Raw genomic sequence first — 24089 nt, forward strand, 5'->3', positions numbered from 1 at the left:
AAGAGGTAGTCTTGGATTGCCAGTAGGCCCTTCTGAAGGCCTTGGTTCCCTGACAGATGCCCAGCAATGGTGACCAGACACTGGTGCTGATCTCAAATAACTCCTTGCAGCAGAATTTACATGTGTAATCTTAGTGTGTTCAGTTTTATAATGCATTATATCAATGAAGCCATTTCCATACTTTTTAGTTCCCTCTGAGAAAGACTATATTTAAAACAAAGATTTATTTATTTACAAAAACCCCTTTCCCTGATGTATACACCCAAGGGACCCCACTCCTCAGGACATCAAGGACAGTAAAGCCTGCAGTCCACTAAGCTACACAAGTAAATAGTGAGGAAAGGGAAGAGGGAGACAAGCAAATCCAAGTAGCAATTCTTATAGAAAACTATGTCATTGATGTTATAAAGACCAGGTGGGATTGCTGCATATAGAGACAGTACTAGGATAGGAAGGGCCAACAGGGAGTCCTAGCTTTGCTGTCTCACCTCACTTCTCTGATGCACTCATCTGGAATGGCTGCTGATCTGTACCTGATCGTCCCGATTGCTGGGGAGGCAACAGCCGGAAGGGCTATTACCTTCATCATGCATTGCTTCTGGGCTTCCCAGATCATGTATCACTGCTCAACTTTGGCCCTCCTGCAGACATTGGCCTACAACTCCCATAAACCCTGTCTATCGGCCATTGTGGCTGGGGATTATGGGAGCTGTAATCCAAAAACAGTTGAGGGGGGGCTAATTTGAGCAGACCTGATGTATCACGTTGGCTGCTCTGGGAAACTGGATACTCAACTGGACAGACATTAGTTCTGTTCCAGCAGCGCTCCCCTGAAGTTAACATAATGATGTCAACGTACTGTGTGAAAATGGTCAGAGTGATCGTTCTGGCCTACTCAGTGACTGGCCTGTTGTCTCTAACTTACTTAACTGAATTGCCCTTAGTGCCAGGCAAAGGAATCAGCTGAAGGATAAGCATTTGTGAAGCCTGCCTTTGAACATGAACCAATATATGAAGATGAAAATGAACAATGCATGTCAACAACCTTTAAAGTAATCTTTTATTGATTTGTTCATACACATATACAAAAACATATCTTTTCTTTTTTTTTCTCTTCAGACAAATCAACAATGACAAAGAACAACAATACAATCCACATTATCTCTACGTAGTATGGATGCTTGAAACAACCACAAATGCCATGTTCCCTGGTTTCTGTGTGGTCGCAATGCGTCATCCTTCAAAAACAGGCCATCATCATCACCTTACAAATCTGCAGCAGCCCCAAAAACATTGCACAATGTCACCCTAACTATGCGCATCAGCTTGGTCACTTATTTTTAGGATTTCTACCTGTTTTGTGTGTGTGTGTGCGCGCGCAAATGATTACGGTGGCTTGATTGCACCAAAAATCAATTTTTGTCATGGAATGTTTTTTTAATGGGTGTCACTACTACCCCAGTGGGTCTTGGACACTCATCTTGGGTATGGATTCTCTGTAGAGGATCCCTGGAATATGAGATATACTGTATACTAGCTGGCACAGCGCATAACTTCTGTGCGCTTTCTCCCTGTCTCTCAACCCCCCAGCACATCCGGGTCATTGCGTCACCTCCCCCCGCCCCAGCCACCCCGTGCCCTTTGGGATGGCAGCAGAGGTGACAAAATCTCCTTCCTCCCCCCCCCCCACCAATTCAGCTTCTCCTCAGCCATCTGGACCATCTGTCCCCATTGCTAACTCCTGCCAGAGCTGCCACACATGGGATTAGCAACGGGTACGTTTACAAGAATGATATATAGAGATAGCTGTCAGGCTTGTAGACTGGAGGCTAAAGAAGGTAAGGAAAGGCAATAAGTGACGTGATCTTGGTGTTCTTCTCATCGCTACATGTTGATTGGTGCCTTCCATGTAAGAGCAATAGGGTAGTCCTCTAAGAGCAAACATGATACGGATGGACTGCAATAGAGTTGGCAGGTATGGCTTCCATTTTTGCTAGATAGCGTTTTCTCCTACTGCAATGACTGTGATTTTGATTGCTAGAAGAGCATGGGACACCAGCAATTATTTTAGTTAAATGATAAGACGACAAGAAGTAATGGGCTAAGGAGAAAAGAAAGGGAGATTTCTAAAAGGTGCATGTATTTTATGTAGTGGTAGAGGCTGGTAGATGTTTCCCAATGGAGACTTAGCAAGTAAATCCCTGAATTTATTTATTTATCAATCGTATTTTTATATGTACATCTCTAGGTGATTTTATATGTACATCTCTAGGTGATGTACAACATTTAACACACAATATAAAACAGAGTAAAAACAGTTAAAATTTCACAAAATACAATAACAACAGCCTTATAAAATAAAAACAAATCAAAGAGTTTAAAAATTTGTATAAAGTGAAGCATAGAATTCTTAACAAAGAGAAAAGCAAAGAAAAAAGTTTTAACAATTTTTTAAAGAAGGAAAAGTATATTAGATAGCACGGGAAGTATTTTGGGCAGAGGGAAGTTTTACTTCAGGAAAGCAAGAACAATAGGTAACAATAAGGAAGGCAAACACAGAAGGCCAAAGGTGCAGGGACGACCCATCGCAGAGTTTCTATCTGAAAGCAAAATCAATGGAATTGGGTGACCCAGGCTAAGGCTGCGCACAGAGGCACTTCCCTTCAGCACACCGGGGACTCTATCACATGATACTGGGTGGACTCCCAGATGACCCCCACCCCCGTTGAGTTTACTTACCCAACCTCCACATGATCAGGTTGCTGTGCACTCGAGAAGGGGGAAAAACCTGAGCTGGGTCCTCCATTATCCCACAACACACTGCGTGAGCAGCAGAGAGAAAGCCCTCAGTACAACAACAGCCCTCTGCTTCCTGATCCTGCTTGCTACATGACTCTATGATAAACATGGCCAATGACTGCTCAGGAACAGTTTTAAATGTGCAATAGCATCGATGACCCAAACAAAAATGTAGGATGGACCTATTTTTTTCCTACCTCACTTTTACCTGGGCAGCAAGATCTAGGCTACCCAAGTTGAGAACTGCTGGGTTGGGAGGACTGTCAGTGCTCCAGACGATCAGAGATTCCTGGGTTAACCCTCTCCTTCCAAGGAATCTATGACTGTGAGAACAGGCTAAGAGCTTGGCAGTTGATGTTGCCCAGGTTCGTCCTTGCAGGGGCAGAAGGCTGAACAAGGCACAGGTAGACTGAAGTTGGCTCATGTCAGGTGCCAGCCTGAGAAGAGCAGCTCCTTCTGTTCCTCTGCATTTTTCTAGAATTCATGTCCTTTATGCCCAAATGATATAGAAATCATTCTTCAGTGCTGCCATACACATTTTTGCAAATTTTTAAAGGTATTTTCTTTTATGTTTGTATGAACTACCTAGAGATTTAGAAATCCCTGTAGATATTAGATATAATTATTTTTATTTTATTTTATTTATGTATTATTAAATTTATATACCGCCTTTCATTAAACAATTCCAAGGCAGTTCACAGCAAAATTTAAAAACAAGATTATAAAAATGACAAAGTTAAAATATTAAGCTAAAAATATAGGACAAATCTGATTAAAGAATTTAAAACACAAGTATAAAAACAATACAAAATACATAGTACAAAGAGCAGCAGCAAAGACAATCATATAAAAGCCTGGTCAAAAAGCCAAGATTTAACATGCTTTCTAAAAATTGTGATGGAGACCGAGGAGCGAGTAACCACCGGGAGAGCATTCCAGAGTCTGGGGGCAGCAACAGAAAAGGCCCTGTCCTGCATGCATGACAACCGAGCCTCCCTCATTGTCGGCACCCAGAGCAGAGCCCCCTCAATAGGAAATTTGTTTCAAATAAAATGCCTAACATCAGAAATAGTATCTTGAAATTTGCATCCCATTATCTCTGCATACAAGGCATGGGTGTGATCCTTGCCTCAAGAGTCAGAGGACTCACAGACCCCCCAGCCCTCACAACATACCACAGCACTGCTTATGCCCATCACAGGGACCCCTCTGTGAATGCTGCAGCCAAGTGAGAAAGGATCATTTGATATGTATTAATCAGCTCTACAGAAATACAGAATATACATTCCTACAAATATAGAAATGGGTATAGATTTCAATCTTTTATTCATTCTAGAGCTTCTTTGGCAAATGAACATCTTGTGGCAGAACGGAACTTGATAGCTTACAAAAATAAGTAACAAAAATCTCTTATAAGCAGGCCTGGCACTACATTTTAACCAAGCAAGAACAGCATTTCCTCTGAAGTATTCAAAACATAAATGTCTGATGTTACCAGACCCTAGCTCAATGCCGATCTTGCCCCGTGTGTTCAAAAAACATGAAATCCTAAACAGAAAAAAGAACAAACCAGTAATTAGGCAAACTTCAATATAAAATTCTGTTACGTTTTTATTGACAAAACATCTCTGAAATGAAGCCAGTTTAAATGAAGGTGGGATCTACAGAACCTAGAATACTGTAGCCATGTGGAAGACAGGAAAATAGGGGTACAGCGTGCTCTGTTTGTAGGTAAACCCAACCCAGCTCCTCTATAGCAGCCTAGCAAATGGTGCATCCGATCATCCTAAATACATCCAGTATCTTCAAGATTTCATTTAATTCAACAGGAATTACATCCCTCCATTTGTCTCCTTGGATCAATGGGGAATTTGACAGCTATTTCCCAGAGCCAGCTATTGAGCAGCTTGATGTGACAGATCAACTTATGCTGTAGCAATGAAAACCATGCTCCAGTGTTCCAAAGTTAAACTACCAGCTGTAACTGTTACACTTTGAGGCTATTCACACGCATGTGCAAAACTGCCCAGTTTTACACACATGCGTGAACCATCAGGATCGGGCCAATCCCAGCAGCACCACAGAGGCAAACCCACCTATAAAGCCTCCCTTGGAAAAAGGGTTAGGAGAGCGAGTGTTCTCCTAACCCCGTTTCCTTGCTCATGTGTCAGCTGGAGTGGGGGACACCATAATACACAGCGCCCCTGCATGGTGCATTAGTAAAGCTCCAGGCAGCAGGGTGATGCACATTGGTGTGTCCTGGCACCCGACCCTCGGAGCTGCCGACAGCAGCCATTGCTCATCTGGGTGGGTGATCCGCCCACCCAGGGACAGCGGAACAATCACCTGGTCATGAGAAAGGGCTCTTCATTTGGACAGAGACCGATACACCTAGTTACTCCATGAGCTGCTGCTTCAACTCCAGTGTCAAGATAGTGATATTAGTAAAGCTTGATACCCTTGGACTTACTATGAGGAAGCAAGCGCCAATCATTACGGCTTTCATTTTGACATCAAGGTCCATTGGGAACTGGATTCCAAAGTTGTCAGCATCTGTAAAGGCTTCCCTTACAAAGCCAGTCCACTGCTTTGAAATCCTTCCAACCACATTTTTTTCATCGTTTGACATCACCTGGGTTTTAAATGAGACCAGTGATGATGTAGTTGCAAATTCAGACGTGCAGGTACTCTCCATGAAAGCCCTCATGGCCATGCCCACCCCAAAAACCAGAGAAGCAGAAAAGTACCAGCGCTCCGCCTCTGCACATCCCCCCTCCACCACCCCCCTGAATGATACACTCTTGAAACTGGAGAACTTGGAGAAATTCAATGCTGAGCGCACTTAGAAAAGAACAAAAACCATTGATATCCCACTTTTCTTCCCTATTGGTCTTCAGGACACTTACTGTATGAACACGATTAAGACGCCAACCAATCAGCTTAAACACGGTGGCGGGCATCCTAAGGGTACTCATGTCCTTCCAACAAAACTATGCGAGCAGCACTAGCCTTCCCCCTTCCCAAATGTGGCTGCTCTTGTGGAAGAGTGAAGTGATTTTTGCCCTTCTCCCATTTCTCTGAAAATGTTCTTTGACAGTGGAAAAACACCAGTGAGGGCTGGATGCTTTTTTGTTAGAAACACATCTGCACTACTAGGATGTCAGCCCGTATAAACCAGATGAAACTCAAAGCAGCTAAAACTGCATAAGAACATGATGACAAGTTCAGCTAACCAGGACAGACTAGGCCCAATGTCTAGGCCAGTGGTTCCCAACCTGTGGTCCTCCAGATGAACTATAATCCCCACCAACCCCAGCTACAATTTATGGTGGCTGGGGATGATGGGAGTTGTAGTTCAGCAACATCTGGGAGACCACCACAAGTTGGGAATCACTGGTCTAGAAGTTATCAATGATGGTGCCAGGCAAGTTTTCCTTGGGAGGGGTGTGTACTACTTGATTTAGGCTCTACAGTTACATGAGTGGTAGTGATGGACACAATACACAGTGAAGCATCTCGGATGCTTTGTTTGTCGAAGCTGATTGCTGTTCATCAGATTGTAGTTAGTAAAACAGCACAGAAAATGATAATTAAAGCAACAAGAGTAAAATACTGCCAAAAACCTGGACCAGTTTTTAGTTTGTGCCAAGAGAACCTTAATTGGGGGTGGGTGGGTACCTGTATTCCACAGGTTGAGTGCCATCACAGAAAAGGCTCTGTTCCAAATAGTCAGCCTGCTCAAGACACCCATCCCACCCTTTAAGGTGGGGGCACTGGCAACAGTGCCTCAGCAGATGATGTGAACACTTGGGCTGGAAAGATGATATGGCAGGAGGTCATTTAACTGATCTTGACTATATAGGATTTAAGAACAAACAGTGATGTCTTTGTTTTGAGACACTCTCTTACACAAACTGGTAGCCAGCCAGTACAGATTCTTATGCTCTGTACTGCAATGGACTCTACAATGCAATGGACTCTACAGGTCCCAGTTGCTAATCAGGGGTTCTGTATTCTCAGCCGGCTGAAGTTTGCAAACGCGGCTCTGAGCACTTTACAATATTGAACTGGTCTACCTTCAAGCTTACCATAAAATGAATAATTGTGGCAAGATCAGATTCCATCAGGAAGACCTTTCTCTAAGAAATGTGTGGAAGTCAATACAGTACTTTAGTTGGTATTTAGTGAGGTTGGAACAGAATATGGTAACAAAATAAGGTGTTTTGTGTTTTTTTAAAAAAAATCTCATAACATAATAATTGGTTTTTGCTCCCCAAACTCACAATACCAGTCACAAATCAGAAGGCTTTAAAATATAAATGAATAAAAACGAATAGACAGACTGGTTTTTTCATTATACAGATAGATGGTCAATGTGATTAAAAGCAGAACATGGGTTCTTATTAACTTACCTCAAAGTTAACATCCGCACAACACCTGCATGGTATACAGGGTCCAACAATTTTAAGCATGTCCTGCTGGGCTTCATTTTGGATAGAAAATTTAGGAAGGCAGAGGTCCCAGTTCTGTTTAATATATCCAACAGGAGTACCTGGGGGCGCGTGAACTTCAATCTTAAAACATTTAAAGAAATCACAAAATCAGACTTGAAGGTTGTCCTGCAGGGTTCCTAGCAAACTCACAAAATCTACAAAAGACACAGTCCTGCAAAGCAACTAGTATATATTTTATAGGCTGCTTCCTGGTTTGCAAGCAACTGGTTAGCTGAAGATTTACGCAACACACAATGAAGAACAAAGTGACACAAGTAAAGTGGAGTTATAAAGCTGAAGGACACATATGACTATTAAAGGAGAAGAAGGGAAGATGAAGCAGCAAGGAGCTAACTGCTAGACACAACTTTGGAAAAGATTATGCTATGGAAGAGTTTGAGATGACTTTGGGAGAAAGGGCTTATTTAACCACTTCTCCCACAAAACATTTGTCTGTATCAGGTAACTACTCTATCTGAATCATGAGAAATTGAGTACTCTCTTCCTGTGATATTAAATGACCCTGGATCAGTTTCAGTTTGTGAGTCCTGAGGATATGGACAGGTAGCTTGAAATGGTCCTTCCTACCACCTGCCCTCTTGATCCTTGCCCATCATGGCTTATGCTAGTTGGCAGTGGGCTGTTGTAGAGGGCCTGACATAGATTATAAATGCTTCTCTGAGGGAGGGCAGGATGTCTCCTTGTCTTAAGGAGGCAATCGTTACACCGCTTTGGAAGAAGCCTGCCTTGGATTCCTCAGAGTGAAATAACTACAGGCCTGTCTCCAACCTTCCATGGTTGGGCAAGGTGATTGTGAAGGTGGTGGCCTCCCAGCTCCAGGAAGTCTTGGAGGAAACCTAGACCCATTTGAAACTGGTTTTCAGACGGGGTATGACTGCCTTGGTCGGCCTGATGGATGATCTCCAATTGGGAATAGACAGAGGGAGTGTAACTCTGTTGGTCCTTTTGGATCTCTCAGTGGCTTTTGATACTATTGTCCATAGTATTCTTCTGGAATGTCTGAGGAGATTGGTGGTAGGAGGCACTGCTTTGCAGTGGTTCCACTCCTACCTCACGGACAGATTCTAGATGGTGTCTCTTGGAGACTGTTCTTCAAAATCTGAACTTTGCTTTGGTGTCGCTCAGGGCTCCGTATTGTCTCTGATGTTGTTTAACATCTACATGAAACCGCTGGGAGAGATCATCAGGGTATTTCGTGTAGGGTGTTATCAAGATGCTGATGACACCCAAATCTATTTCTCCATTTCAACATCATCATGAGAAGGCATAACCTCTCTAAATGCCTGCCTGGAGGCAGTAATGGGCTGATGAGGGATAACAAACTGAGGCTGAATCCAGATAAAACAGAGGTACTTATTGTGCAGGGTCGAAACTCAGGAAACGATTTTGACCTGCTGGTTCTGGATGAGGTCATGCTCCCCCAGAAGGAACAGGTGCGCAGTCTCGGGGTGCTTCTGGATCCGAACCTCTCCCTGGTGTCCAAGGATGAGGCGGTGGCTAGGGGTGCTTTGTATCAGATTTGGCTAATACGCCAGCTGCATCCATTTCTTGAGATTAACGACCTCAATATAGTGGTACATCTGCTGGTAACCTCTAGGCTGGACTACTGCAATGCGCTCTGTGTGGGGATGCCTTTGTATGTAGTCTGGAAACTGCAGTTGGTTCAGAATGCGGCAGCCATGTTGGTCTCTGGGTCATCTAGGAGAGACCATATTAATCCTGTGTTGAAGGAATTGCACTGGCTGCTGATACGTTTCCAGGCAAAATACAAGGTGCTGGTCATTACCTATAAAGCCCTAAACAGCTTAGGCCTGGGTATTTAAGAGAATGTCTTCTTTGCTATGAGCCCCACCGCCTGTTAAGATCATCTTTTAATTAGTTAAATAGTTTTAAATAATTTTAATACTGGGTTTTAAATGTTTTTATTCTTTTAAATGATTTTAATTGTTAATTGATTTAATGTTTTCATTGATTTTAATTCTAAACCGCCTAGAGACACAAGTTTTGGGCAGTATAGAAATATTTTAAAATAAATAAAATAAATAAAAATAAATGTAACCTAAAATTCTCATCTGGCGTGAGGAGGGAGTATTTCTGGAATATTTTAAGCTTCACTGACTGCTTCAGACAAGTTGCTAAGAACACAGAAATGTACCTACTTTGGGTTTCTGGCAGCAACTATACTAGTCAGGATAACACATCAACGACATCTAAAAGTTTACAAATCTCAAGAAGTCAAGTGGTTATTTAATGAAGAGTAACCAGTAATGTATTCAGGCAATTGTGTTTAACATTTGGGGGCAAAACATGTGTATAAAGGAAAACCTTAGTATTTGTGGGGGTTTCATTCCCTGATAAGGAATGCGCGGATACTGGGTCATTACAGGCAATTAGAGGGATTAGGTTCCAAAACAGGCCCGAAGGGGGGGGGGGCAAAATGAAGTGCCCTACTGTGGTTCACAGGCCTCCAGCACTCCAGCATTGGCCTCCCAAATTCCCAAAATCCTCCCTCGAGAAAAATCATGATTTAAAAAAAATTAACAAAATGAGCCACAAAATGGCTCCAATGTACAAAATGCTGGCCAGAAATAATCTCTGCAGTCATTTATGACTGCCTCCGACCCACAATGTAACCATATTTTTTGCTGGGTTTAACAAATTAACATTGCATATACTGAGGTCCAGTAATAATTACCCAACTGAGGATATGAGCAACTGCGAGTGCTGGACCCACAGTTAATTAGGTCCTGCAGTATTCCATAGTTGAGCAAAGAGTAAAAGGAGAGCTAAAAAGAGAGTGCATGCCCAAGTACATCTACACACACACACACACACACACACCCCTTGATGTCAATCAACCAAATAGCAATGAAATTGTAAGAGAAGACATCCCAAATATCCACATGTTGATGACTAGGAGAGTCAGTACTACCCCCCACCCCATCCCAAGGAGAGTCAAGGAATAAAAAGTGATTTACCTCTTGCAAGCAGCAAGGGCAGCAACAACTGGAGCATCTGAGAGGTCTTATGAGCTCTATGACTGGTTGACCCAAGTTGTCAATGATCTTCATTGTAAAAGGCCGTGATGGCCCACAACAGTTCAGTGTGCAGCAATCATTCTCCTCAGCAGCAAAGTAGATCCTTTGCCCCAAAGCATTTTTTAGTTCGTATTTGTTGCAGGTTTCAATGCCAGTTATTACTGAAAATGAAGCAACATAAATACTTAATATCTAATGACTACTATTTATAGACGGATTTTAAACAAAAAAAGTTCTCAAAACCGTTTATGTGGGGGGTGGGAATAATAATAATAAGATGATGATGATGATGATGATGTCTGATTGATCCCAAGGATCCACAGAGATACATTGCCTCCCAAGTTCCACTGATATGGGGTGAGAAAAATGTGAAGCACCATTAGGGCACAGCACAAAGTATGCTTTATTAGAGGTTTGTCGGGGGAGGGAATTTGAAGTATAACAACTATGTATGATAACAACTAAACGTTTTCCTTAATACCTAGAGCCCTTTCTCATAAGCAGTGAGAAAGAGCAAGAGGGTTCAATAGGGAGGAAGCTCTAAAGAGCTCACATTCCTGCAGATGAGAACTGGTGTCCTCTTCAGTGGGCAGATCACCCGCCCAGATGACTACCGGCTGCTGCTGGTGGCTTGGGAGGCTGGGACGCTGGTGGCTCAGGGGGCTGGTGGCTTAGAGTGCTGGGATGTGTCACCTCGCCCGCTGGAGCTACAATAATGCACTACACATGTGCAGTGCATTATGGGGATCCTCCTCCCCAAGATCTCCTCAGGCTTGTAGCCATGGCCAGCAGACGGTAATGGAAATGGGCTTAGGAGAGCACTCACTCTCCTAACTTCATTTTAGAGGGTGGCTGCCTAGGCGGGTTTACCACCAAGGCGCTGCCAGGATCGGGCCCAATCCCAGTGGTGTACAATGCACAAGCAAAACCAGACTGGGCTTCCTTAGCCTGGTTTTGCCTGCACATGTGATAGCTTCCTAGTTTGGGCTAGAGGAACATACAGGAAGAATATTCAGAAGAACTCAAACCAGAAAATTTCAAAGACATGAGCCTGTTCTTTGCATGAGCCTGGGGGTGGTGGCTGCAGGAAAGAGAACCAGATCACACTTATTAGCAACCTCAGAGCATTTGGCTGGATCCCTGCATACAGGTAATCTCATACAAGCCATCTGGTTCACACAAAGTAGCATCGCATCAGCTATATAATCCACAACACCAGCTTTTATACTGATCACAGGGTATCTGCCTTTCAGCAGAATACTTGCCAGATCTACTATTGTGGTTCTACTTTATAATATATAAATAGGATCTCAGTGAAACTGCTGTCTTGAAACATCCTTAGAGAATGTCAATAGCAAGGGGGAGGAGTTTTATATCTAGCAAAGGTTGCATATCCACACTCTGGGACTGGGACAAGGCACTTTGAAATATATTTGAATGCACTAAAATTTTCATGTGGTATAAAAAGATACATACCTTCCAGAAGCTCAATCTGCTGATGAACTAATATCTGATCAATCTGTTATAAGTATGGGGGGAGAGGGAATCAGATGTTAAACTGGAATGCAATCAAAATAATATTATGCAAGCATTTATTTCACATTCCGTTCCCTGCTTTACAAAATCCAGAGGCAGCTCTATAATTCAATTCAATCCTGAACATGTATTTTGCAAAGTAGATTCGGGGAATCAGTCAAGGGAGTTTGCTTCCCGGTAATGTACTGGAAATTATACTCATGGAGTCTGATTCAATGTCAGCGTAGCTGTGGTGGTATCAAGAGTGACTTTCCAGACATGCAACTACAAATGCATGCTGACTGATTGGCATTCCGGCCAAGTTGAGATGGAAGCCCTGAAGAAGCCTCCCTATGATGAGTAGCCACTGGATGACTGTATCAGAGGAGACCCCCTACAGACATCTCAGTGATGCCATGGCCCACCAGTTCAGCCTCTATCACCTTGAAGCAACAATAGAGTAGCTAGCAGTTGCAGAGAGAAGGCAGTCTTGCATATAATGAGCTACTGCTACACACTCTCCTCCTACATGAAGTAGCACAGAGAGGAACATTCTTGTTCTACCACCAGGACCAATCCTTGGCATACTTCTGAGTCTTTGAATACACTTCTAAGCATTGCTAATTAAGATGAGAAGTGATCGCAATAGCAACAACTATCCTAATGAGGGAAATGCATGTACATTTTATAATGGTTCAAAGTTAAGCAGCCATGTCAGTGGTTATTAAATGGATCTTGCATGTACTCACATCTGCTTCCATATACAATTTGATTTATGTCCCCATAGGATCTGATTCTCCCCAAGCTAATTAAGGCAGTACTTGTAAGTGTTCCTATTTATCAGATAACAGAAAAACAGGCAATATTTAAAGAAGAAGCAATACCTGGCTTAAATATTCCAGTCCAGGAGGGCAGTTGAGAGGGACAGCTGGTGCTGGCATCCACACTGCACCAACTGATGCATTAGGCTGACCTTGAACTGGAAGACCACTATAAGTTCCTGGATAACCCTGGACAACAGGAGGCGGCTGTCCAGGAGCACCTTGGAAAAAATGCAAATGACCAATTTAGCCCCCAAATTGCAGAAGTTCTATTGTAAAAAACTGTTTTGTCAAGAAATGGTATAGAACTTCTTAGGATGCTTTTGACAGCATCTAGACTAGTACTGAACTTGTGTAATGCAAAAAAATACATGCCTCTATTGGTTTGTGCTACTCAGTAATGAACAATAAATTTTCAGGGCTGTTCAGACAAAGAGAACATAACAACCATTTCTCCTGTGATCTACTGTAATCCTGTTCTTCCCGTACTTGAAAACAAAGAGGATCTTTATGCTCAGTAAAGCCTCTGAATTAAGAAGTCAGGAGGGACATGGCATTTATGGCACGACAGAAATGACATTTAGTGAATAAGTGTGTTAACACAGATTATTCCGTCTCAAAGAGCTCTGTTTGAGGCAAGCACTTCTTTTTGAAATAATAATCTGCAAGGGGATACATCTCCCATTATCATCAAATTTTGAAACTGTATTCCTGCTCTTTGATCAACAGGATCTCCAAGTTGGCCTATCATATATATTTTGAAGAGTTTGTTTGTGGATTTGTTTATGAAAAATAAAGTCATACTTCCTTTTGCAAAATTTGGTATCTGCAGATATATATTAGAAATGTTGGATACAATGATCATATTTTAACTTCTTATTGTCCTCAAAAGATTTTTAACACTCAATAATCAGTTCTATAATTAACTAACTAACCAGCCTACTTTCTTTTCACTGTCTCTACATATGGATTAAATTTGGTGTAAATTGAGTTCCTCAAGTTAGTGCACTTGTGCCTGAAATGTTTATGCATCCACCATATTGGGGTGGCTGACATCACCACAAACCACATCATTGGGGCATCCCTATGTGTCCATTCAGATGTAGCAAATTTGGTTGGAATTGGTTAGGTGCAAGTTAGTGCACTTGTGCCTCAAAAGTTATGTGTCCGCCATCTTGAATTGGGATGGATGACATCGTCACAATCTTCGCCATTGAGGTGTCCCTATAGTTGCAGCAAATCTGATTCAGATCAGTTAAGCGGTTCACAAGTTAGCTCACTTGCACCTCCAAAGTTTATGCTTCTGCCACCATGAATCAGGGTAGATAACATCATCACAAACTATGCCATTGAGGTGTCCCTGTGTGTCACTCACTACAACTGTATCCAGTTTAGTTCATATCAGTTAGATAGTCCACAAGTTAGCCCACTTACTCCTCAAATGTTCATACCCCAGCTTGGATTGGGGTTGATAGCATCATCACAAACTATGCCATTAAGGTGTCCCTGCAGCTGCTGCAAATTTGGTTCAATCAGTTAAGCAGTTCACAAGTTAGCTCACTTGCGCCTCACAAGTTTACATGTCCGACATCTTAGATCAGGGTGGATGGCATCATCACCAACTATGCCATTAAGGTGTCCCTATGTGTACCCAATTTGGTTCATATTGGTCCAGGTGTTGTGAAGTTGATAGGAGGGGGACACATGGACACACACACACACACACACACACACACAGAATGCTGGGTGATCTCATAAGCCTACTGGACAGTAGGCTAAAAAGGGCATCATGCCCAAAAGAAGCAGAAGATCTTTCTCAGGTTCAAATGTACTATGATTGAAATTTACTATGTATTGTAATTATTTAATAAAATGAATAAGGTTTGAAGTTGAAACCCTACAAATTTCAAACAGTTCTTTTAGTTCCCTTTTGTAAGCAGATTAATAAAACAATTTATGACATATTTCATTTCTTGAACTTCCCTGTAAATGTTATCTAAGCAAAATGACTTTGCCCGGTCAATGACAGGGCACACCTCCTAGTCACAAACAAGAGTACAAAGAACAAGCCAGCAGTTCTTAGAGCACTGACAAGGTGCTTTGAAGGCCTGGGTGGCACACAGCTAAGCCAGCACCTTTTCTGACTGGGAAGCTGGAAAGGGCAGGAGGCTGCCTTCAACCAAGTCAGATCATTGGTCTATCTAGCTCAGGATGCTCTGCCCTGACAGGCAGTGACTCTCCAAAGTTGTAGGAAGGTGTCTCTCCCAGTCCTATCTGGAGATGCCAGGAACTGAGCCTGGGACTTTCTGCAGACAAAGTAGATGCTCTACTACTGAGCTATGGCCTCAGGAACCAGGCCAGTGTGGGGCCAAGCTAGCAAGCCCTCCAAACCCTTGGCAGCTGGGGTGCTGGAAGCTATGACACTCAGTGCTTGCAGTGCGTGACCAAATGCGGGGACAACCACCATTTTTCATTTGATGACCATGGACAACCAAAAATTGTGTGTCACTTGTCGAGACATTTTTAAAAAGGATGCTGTATCCACACGTATAGCATCCCAAGAGTGTGGGTGACCTGCAAGCCTGCAGAACACCTCCAAGCCCTGCCTCAGTATGGACACATTCAGAAGCCTTTCTCTCCATGTGCTCAGAAGCCTCACTCCCCGCCACCCCCGTGCTGTCATACTTACAGCATTGGCCTCTGCAAAGACATTAGAACAGACCTGCTAGATCAGGCCCAAGGCCTATCTAGTCCAGCATCCTGTTTCACACAGTGGTCCACCAGATGCCTCTGAGAAGCCTACAGGCAAGAGGTTAGGGCATGCCCTCTCTCCTGTTGTTGCTCCCCTGCAACTGGTATTGAGAGGCATCTTGCCTCTGAGGCTGGAAGCAGTCCACAGCCACCAGGCTAGTAGCCATTGATAGACCTGTCCTCCATGAATTTGTCCAAGCCCCCTTTTAAAGCTGTTCAAGCTAGTGGCAGAGAATTCCCTAGATAAATTATGCACTATGTGAAAAAGTGCTTCCTTTTGTTGGTCCTGAAATTCCCAGCCTTCCGTTTCATGGGATGACCTCCCCCCACCCCCACCCCGGTTCTGGTGTTGCAAGATAGGGAGCAAAAACTCTCTCTGTCCACTCTCTCCGCTCCATGCATAATTTTATACACCTCTAGCACGTCTCCTCATAGTCACTTCTTTTCCAAACTAAAAAGCCCCAGATGTTGCAGCCTCGCCTCATGAGGAAGGTGCTCCAGGCCCCTAATAATCTTGGTTGCTATATTCTGCACCTTTTCCAGGTCTACAAATGTTGTAAGACAAATGCTGTAAGCACTGATTGTACGAGGTGAATCTTCTGAGAGTGTCAGTGTTGGGATAGGGCTTGCGGATGTGCTCCTGGGACATTTACGCAGGAATAACATTCTTTTTTAAATATCTGAAGAAGGTATTAAAATATAGAGGATATAGTTTGTATTACTTATTCTTTTCGTTATGTTTTTGATTCCCCCTTTCTTCGAGGTGCTTTGGGGAAAGTACATGATTGCTCCATTACTCTTGGAAATCCATTAGGAGGAGGAGAGCTGGTCTTGTGGTAGCAAGCATGACTTGTCCCCTTAGCTAAGCAGGGTCTGCCCTGGTTGCATATGAATGAGAGACTAGAAGTGTGAGCACTGTAAGATATTCCCTTCAGGGGATGGAGCCACTCTGGGAAGAGCAGAAGGTTCCAAGTTCCCTCTCTAGCATCTACAAGAGAGCACTGAGAAAGATTCCTACCTGTAACCTTGGAGAATCTGCTGCCAGGCTGTGTAGACAATACTGAGCTAGATGGACCAATGGTCTAACTTTGTATAAGGCAGCCTCCTATGTTCCTAAGAAAGGCAGAGGATTTGCCATGCAGTCCTTTGCATGTTTACACCAAAGTGAATTCCATTGAGTTTAATTGTGACTTCAGAGCAAAAACTCGATACATTTTGCTTAGAATGGTTATGATCCATAATTTACCAAGTATTTTCAACTATTTCTTTCTGTACTCATGAACAGATAAATAGGAAATCTTCCTTCAGTCAATAAATGCCTTTAACTCATTAATCAGGTAGGTCACCTTACAACAGAGGTCATAATAAGTCAACAGGTTCAAAGTCACTCAAAACTCCATCTCTAGCAATTCTGGGCATGATCCAGCCATAGAGAAAAACTTGTATGCTCCATTGATTTCAGTGAGGGAAATTTACAGCCAGATTCCTTGCACATTTACTCAAAATAAGACCCAGCTGGTTCCCAGGTAAATGTGCACAGGATTATAACCTTTACACAAGAAAAAAAATCTCTCTTTCTCTCTCTCTCTCTCTCTCACACACACACACACACAAACTTTTACAAGCAAGGAAACATAATTTCATTTCAGGAGGCAGTTCTCACTAGGAAGGAGTATCCCACAAGGGCCATATATTCCAAAGTGGGTTAGAGGGTGGATATGCCTTAAGCCACAATGGTCTTTAGCAATAATAGCTATGGATGTCCAGTAACATCAAGGGATCCAAGCCTGGGAACCCATGATATAGAATATGACATTCTTATAACATGTCTGCATTTCTTTGGTCAAACCAGAGAAGTTGGATACACATGAAACTACGTACCTGGAAAACCTGGTCCTGGGGGATACTGTGGATATCCATATGGTGCCTGTACTCCATGGTGGTATCCACCTGGTGGTGGCTGGTTTGCTGGAAGTAATGGAAATATGTTTTAAGCATATGAGAAAACCTACCTCATTTCTACTTACAGTTGCTATGTATTCCTTGACCTTCATTACCATTTTTGCAGACTTGTTATTAGGGATGTGCATGAAGTGAGGTTCGTGCACAGGTTTGGCACCGGACCGGTTTGGGTGAGAGTCGAACTGGTTCTGCACTCTGAGTCACCGCCGGGGTGGGAGTGGGGAGCAGCACCATTAAAAAGGAGTACAGCAGGTCCTTACCTGCTCTCCACCACCCCATGCAGCTTCCTGCTGTGGTGGCACTCCTAACAGCCCGTGTGATGCAGAGGCACACACTGGCATGCAAAAGGCCTCCGTGCATGTGCAAAGGCCATTTGTGTGGTCAGCAACATCATGATGACCATGCAAATGCCAGACTATGCAAATGGCATCTGCCTTGTCACCGTGCACAGGCTGTTGGAGGAAGCACCGCTGCAGCAGGAAGCTGCATGGAACAATGGAGAGCAGAGAAGGACCTGCTGTACTCCATTGTAATGGTGCTGCTCGCCGCTACGCCTGGTAGCGCTACGCCTGGTAGCGACTGAACTAGTTTGGCCCTCACCTGAACCAGTTTGGCGCCAAACCTGTGCACGAACCTTGCTTGTTGGTAAGTCCATAAAAGAAATTGATCATTTTTTAAAAAAAAATTACTCACCTACTTCAAGAGGCAGTAGGCTTAGTGAGAATAGCTAGGCTTCCTTCCCCTTTTCACCACATCTCTGTGGTGAAAAAGGAGATTTAGCAGTGTTAAGAAGAGAATTCCCAACAGTCAGCTTCTTCCAGTCACCCTCCTTTCTAACGTTTCACTTCCTACCTCAAAGCAGAGTAAAAACATACGGCTGATGGCAGGGTGCTTGGAGGAGGAACAATATGTGCACTGTAAATGTGCTGAATCTGCCGATGCCTGCAGAGGAACACTCACTCAGACATAAACTCCAGGTTGCTGATGGTTGTAGTATATATGCCAGGTGTGTGTTTGGTTGGGTGTGGTTTAGCTTCCTTGTCTGAAGTGCAAGCTGCCCAGAACTTGTTGTAGTCTTGACTATCCCGGAAATGGAGTTACTGATATAAGCTGAATAATGAAGGATTTAAAACCTACTTCATCTCCTGTTCCCTCAGGCTCAATGTCAGGCTAACAGAGAGTGACTGGTTGGGAGTTTACCTAACCACCTTACCTAGAGGAAGATAGTACTACTGAGTCTAGACAAGTGTTTAAGGGCAAGACAGTATTATGAAATTCATAAATGCAGAATGATATCATTTGGTAGAATTCACCACTTGGAATACTTACTCCTGCTCGTTTTCATGCCAGAGACTGTGAACCTTTAACAGCTACATTACATGCAAAAATCCAACAGGAGCAGTTTTTACGGCCATGACAACACAATGATGGGGCAAAGTTTCACCTGCTAAATTTTGGCTTGTTAGGCAACTGTTGGAGAGACAGAGTGTCCGGCAGCAGAAAAAAATTTGGGGACTCATCTTACATTATGTTGCCCAACTGGAAATAAGAGGCTGTGTTTATTAAAGACTCTTCCCTTCAGCTTTCCACAACCATTTTGTTGTATGGAATTCAATTGCTCATGACTTTGGGCTATGATCTTCAAACTATTGAATCCAAAAGGATTCCACTGATTTCAGTGACATTCCTCCATAATACAGAATAACAGTCTAATAAAAATTATAAGATTTGGCCATATAGGAATAATATATTTGCCAGACTTCCCGCATGACTTCATGCCATCTCACAATTAGAGACAAACCATGATTTCAGGAGGCACCCAACTATACAAGATTTTATTGATGGTCCTTAATTTAGAAATTCTATTATCTCAATTAAAGAGAGACAAAAGTTACTCACATTGCATTTCTGTATCTGTGAACAGTCGAACCTGAAAAATAAGATTAGGTTTTTTATATTACAATCACATCATTTCCATTTTCAGATTTTCCTGTATGGAATTTATTATGGTATCTTTATTATGGTGCTTGTGAGTTATTATAGAATTTGAGATTCATTAGCTAAAACAAAGTTGTAACATCTGGACAGCTCTTACTAACCTAGTCTCTGTTTCTTGGGAAGCCAGGGTGCCCAGTCTAGCAGTTTTTCAGTGCATAATGTCATGCCTGAAAGATGCTGTGTACATGACCACATTCTGTAGTTAGTCACTGTTTGCACGCCACCATTTGGTTTCTCAATGAAAAATCTTGCATTTTTTAAAAGGTTCAAGATTTTTCACAGTCAGTATGGATATAAGTCTGATTGTCAACTCTAAAAAGCTGGTTGTTCTTGACTGTGGAACTCCACAATTATTGTGGCTTGGAAGGATGAGAATCATAGTACAGCAACATCTGGAAACCCAAGGTTGGGCACCCATGCCTTAGGACATATCCATCCACTCACCCACTTTGGAGTGGGTGGCCCTCTTGGGATGCAACTGACTGATGAGATCCATTTCTGGAAATGCAATTCAGCAACCATGCTTGTAAATGTGTGTGTATGTGTGTGTGTGTGTATCCCTCCCCATTTGCAAGCTGAGGCGTCTTTCTTTCCTCCATTCCACTTCTTTTTAAATGTAAAGGTAAAGTGTGCCATCAAGTCAATTTTGACTCCTGGCGCCCACAGAGCCCTGTGGTTTTCTTTTGGTGGAATACAGGAGGGGTTTATCATTGCCTCCTCCCATGCAGTATGAGATGATGCCTTTCAGCATCTTCCTATATCGCGGCTGCCTGATATAGTACCAGCAGGGATTTGAACCGGCAACCTTCTGCTTGTTAGTCAAGCATTTCCCTACTGTGCCACTTAAGGTGGCTCCCCACTTCTTTTTAAATATGTTTTATTTTACCCCCTTCCTGTTAAGAGTTCTTTCCTCAGCCATTGAGGATGGGGAAAAATCCAATTGTAGCCCAATAACATCTGGGGATCTATGGTTGGGATCCCCTGATCTAGGATGTTGACTTGCTCTTCTTCTTTCACAACTGGAGCCTCTCTCCTTTCAAAAATTATATTGCTATAATTTACTATACTGAATTTCTAACACTGCATCCATTGCATTGTAAGAATGCAAAAACAAATCTGATTGATCACAGGGAAGCAAACGGTCCATTTTGTCCAGCATCCCAATTCCTATAGTAAGCAATCAGATGCTTGCAGGATGTCCACAATCAGGGCATAAATGCAAGAGCACTCTCTCATTGTTGAGAAACAGCTGTTTAATTGGGGTGGGCGAAGTGGTTCGACTCGAACCCTGGTTAGAGTCAAACCAGCCTGGTTGGACTGGTCTGAGTTTGAACCAGACTGGTGTCCATAAGGCAGTGCAGATTTGAGTTAGAACTGGCCCAGCCCTGGTTCGAACAGAACCAATTGGGGGCAATGCGAGTAAAGGGGAATACACTGAGGAGGATTCCCCTTTACAAGCAAAGGGGGATTCCCAAAGGGCGGGGAGTGAGAGGGGAACTTACCTTCCCAACAGTGGTCAGGATGGCAGCAGCAGAGCTCCTCTAAACCCCCTACTGGCCTCCCAATAGCAGCCCAGGCCAGGGGCTGTGGCCCCATTTGAGCCTCTGTGTGGTAACCGCAGAGCATGCAGTGGGCCTCTATGCGTGTGCATAGGCTGCTATTGGGGAGGCCAGTGGGAAGGGTTAGAGGAGCTCCCACCACTGGGAAGGTAATTTCTCCACTCCGCCCATAGGGAATTCCCCTTTGCTAGTAAAGGGGAATCTTCAGCCGATTCCTCTTTACAAGCATTGACCCAACTGGTTTGGTGGTTGAACCGGGCTTGGCCAGGTCAAATTTGGTTCAGATTCAAACTGAACCAGTCATACTAGTTCTGCACACATCCCTAACGCTTTGATCCCAGAGGTTCCAATCACAGGCGGAGCTGTAATAGAGCAGATGGATTTCCAAAAACCACCTGCTCTGCTTGTGGGAGCCACCAAACCTCCAGGATAAGCCATCAAGCTCCGCCCTTCCTCTTGCTGGGGCTCCCGCTGTTGCTGGAAGTGACGGCCACCTACAGCCTCCTTCAGCCACTCCCCCTCCACCTAATGGCCGATGGAAAGAGGGGGCACACACAGCCCATTGGGAGCACGTGCACACCGTTTCCCTGTTGGCTGGAAGCCAATAGAAGGAGGATGGGCAGAGAGATAGGAGGAGGACAGGAGGAGGGCAAATGGCCGAAGGATGTGGCTGGTGTTGCGTAGCCCCTCTAGCTGGGCTCTGCATATCCTACTCCCATCGGCTGGGCTCAGGTCTCGGCCAATGGAAGGAGGGTGCGCACACCTCACTCACTTGGCTTTCCCCATCTTCCTTCCATCAGCCTGTCTGGTGGAAGGAGGATGGGCAGAGTCTGGCCAGCAGGGGTCCGCATCATGAGCCACCTCATTTGGCTGCTTGCCCTCCATCCATCCTCCTTCCAGCAGCTGGGCTCCTGGCTGATGGCAGGAGGAGGGGGAAAGCCAGGTGAGTGGGGATGCACACACATGAGAGTGTGTGCCACAAGGGGGGCACCCCTGCAAGTGAAGAGGCCACCCATATGGGAACATGGGGCCCCCTCCCTTCACTGTGCACCGGTTCCAATTAGTCTTCACAACTAATAATAATAATAATAATAATAATAATAATAATAATAATAATAATAATATTAGATTTCTATACCGCCCTTCCAAAAATGTAAAATGGTGGTTTACAAAGAGAAAGAACAAGCAAACCAGATGGAACCCTGTCCCCAAAGGGCTCACATTCACATACAGCTTAAGAGCTGTATGCTCCAGGGTACCAACTCAACTTAATGATTTGTGAATGTTCCATTTGCCAGTTAGCCTAGTTATAGGAATCATGCAGGTGGTACAGTGGCATGGGCCACAGGAGGAAGGGTGGCCACCACTATCCCACTCCCCTTCCATGTACTTTTGCTGGACATGCAATAGTAATCTGAAGAGTACCTAAAATATAGGGATTTTTCTTTTCTTTTTTTGCTGTATGCGTTACCTAAGAGGAGGCACAGTTAAAACAAAAAAGACACCTATGAGACAGATGCTTTGTTATCTGCTGTATAGACCATTGCCTCTCAGGTAGCCTATGAAGATGGTCTGTCTGGAACAATAATTTGCACTCTTTGTAGCTGGTTGCTGGAGATCAGGTATTTTCAAACTTGAATCCCCAGATGTTGTTGAACTACAACTTCCATCATCCCCAATCTCAATCATTGAGGCCATTGTGGCTGAGGGAATGATGGGAGTTGTAGTCCAATAACAGGGGACCCAAGTTTGGTTACCCCATTGAGGACCTACACGTGCAGAGATCTCTTTCTATGAAGCTTGGCCATTGGGAGGCTTAGTTTTCTCCTTCCATACTTCCTGTAAGAATGCCAAAGAGTTGCTACAAAACTCTTAGCTGGGGGGGAGGGGGACTAGGGTCAGCCTGCCCTCCCTATATTCCCACCCCCATTTTAAAAAAAGAAAAGTATAAGACTCCAGGCTGCAAGCTGCCAAACAACCCCTACTTTTTTGGTGCCACCCCCACTTTTAGATGGGCTATGGGTCTGGTTCAGCTCCAGGGGTGGAGCCACCATTGGGCAAACAGGTTCAAAGAACCCGGGCTGCTGCCAATCAGGGGCCATGCCTCATGGCCCCAACATGCCCTCCACATCTGACGTCAGATGCAGGGGAGGGGGTGTTATTTCACTCCCAAACAGAGTTGCTCAGCCTTGTTTGGAAACAAAATTGGCCCACGCTGCATTGGCAATGCAGGCCAGAGCAACTCTCCCTGCTTTTAAAGGCAGGGAGAGCTGTTCCGACCATGCTGCCAACGTTTGACCATGCACAGCCATGTCTGAGAGGGAGATCGGCCTGTGCTGCATCAGCAGCATGGTCGGAATAGCTCTCCCTGCCTTTAAAAGCAGAGAGAGTCGCTCCAGCCCGCGCTGCCCAATGGAGTGCGGGCCAATCTCCCATTAAAACAGGGCCACACGACCCTGTTTGGGAGACAGGCCACACCCTGCATCTGACATCAGATGTGGGGGTGGCCCCCTGCGTCTGACATCAGGCGTAGGGGGGTGGGGCCAGGGGTCCGTGGCAGGGGCCGAATATGGGCCACCACCAGCTTCACTCCATGCCTGTTCAGCTCCCTTTACTGCTTCCCTATTCAGCATGGCTGGGATACTAGTGCTGAATTGCCCCTTAATTGCCTCTTATTTATCCAGCTCTTTATTCCATGTGAATGTTTTTGTATTTCTCCCCCCACCCCTACACCATGGAGAAAGAGTGTCATTTTACCATAAAAGGGGAAAAAGTGAAAAGACAGTGTAAGTTAATACATATCATACACACACACACGAGACAAACAAAGGAGCAATTCGGAATTAAACCCCTAGCCTTGCTTAATGGAAAGCAATAGATGGTGCTGAATCTTTGCTCAGGTGGCTTTCCAATAGCACAAATATGCCTTCTCTTAATGGAAGCAACTTTTAAGTAGATATTACAATCTTGGCTATGGACAAATCAGGGTTGTACTATTTCTATGTACAGTTCCAATTTATATAGGGTTATTCTGATTATACTTGGGGGGTGGCACACTGAGAGCGAGCCTATTGTGATATTGTGACACACCCTTTAGAGTGTGTGTGTGTGTGTGTGTGTATGCGTGTATGT

At 44.0% G+C, this 24089-nt stretch overlaps 1 protein-coding gene across 2 annotated transcripts in view; it reads right to left on the reverse strand.

The window, feature by feature from the left end:
• Positions 1–1042: 1042 nt before the first annotated feature.
• Positions 1043–24089, reverse strand: part of LOC128351774 (phospholipid scramblase 1-like) — a 51955-nt gene continuing 28908 nt past the window's right edge. For both annotated transcript variants that reach the window (XM_053311629.1, XM_053311628.1), the window contains exons 3-10: positions 19300–19330; positions 17320–17406; positions 12751–12908; positions 11828–11870; positions 10292–10512; positions 7212–7373; positions 5270–5431; positions 1043–4347 (exon numbers count right to left, since the gene is read on the reverse strand). In XM_053311629.1, the coding sequence (XP_053167604.1) occupies positions 4306–4347; positions 5270–5431; positions 7212–7373; positions 10292–10512; positions 11828–11870; positions 12751–12908; positions 17320–17406; positions 19300–19306 (882 nt within the window). In that variant the 5' untranslated portion in view covers positions 19307–19330 and the 3' untranslated portion in view covers positions 1043–4305. The remainder of the gene's footprint in view (positions 4348–5269; positions 5432–7211; positions 7374–10291; positions 10513–11827; positions 11871–12750; positions 12909–17319; positions 17407–19299; positions 19331–24089) is intronic.

The sequence above is a fragment of the Hemicordylus capensis genome, chromosome 3, assembly GCF_027244095.1.
Source record: "Hemicordylus capensis ecotype Gifberg chromosome 3, rHemCap1.1.pri, whole genome shotgun sequence".
Taxonomy (NCBI): domain Eukaryota; kingdom Metazoa; phylum Chordata; class Lepidosauria; order Squamata; family Cordylidae; genus Hemicordylus; species Hemicordylus capensis.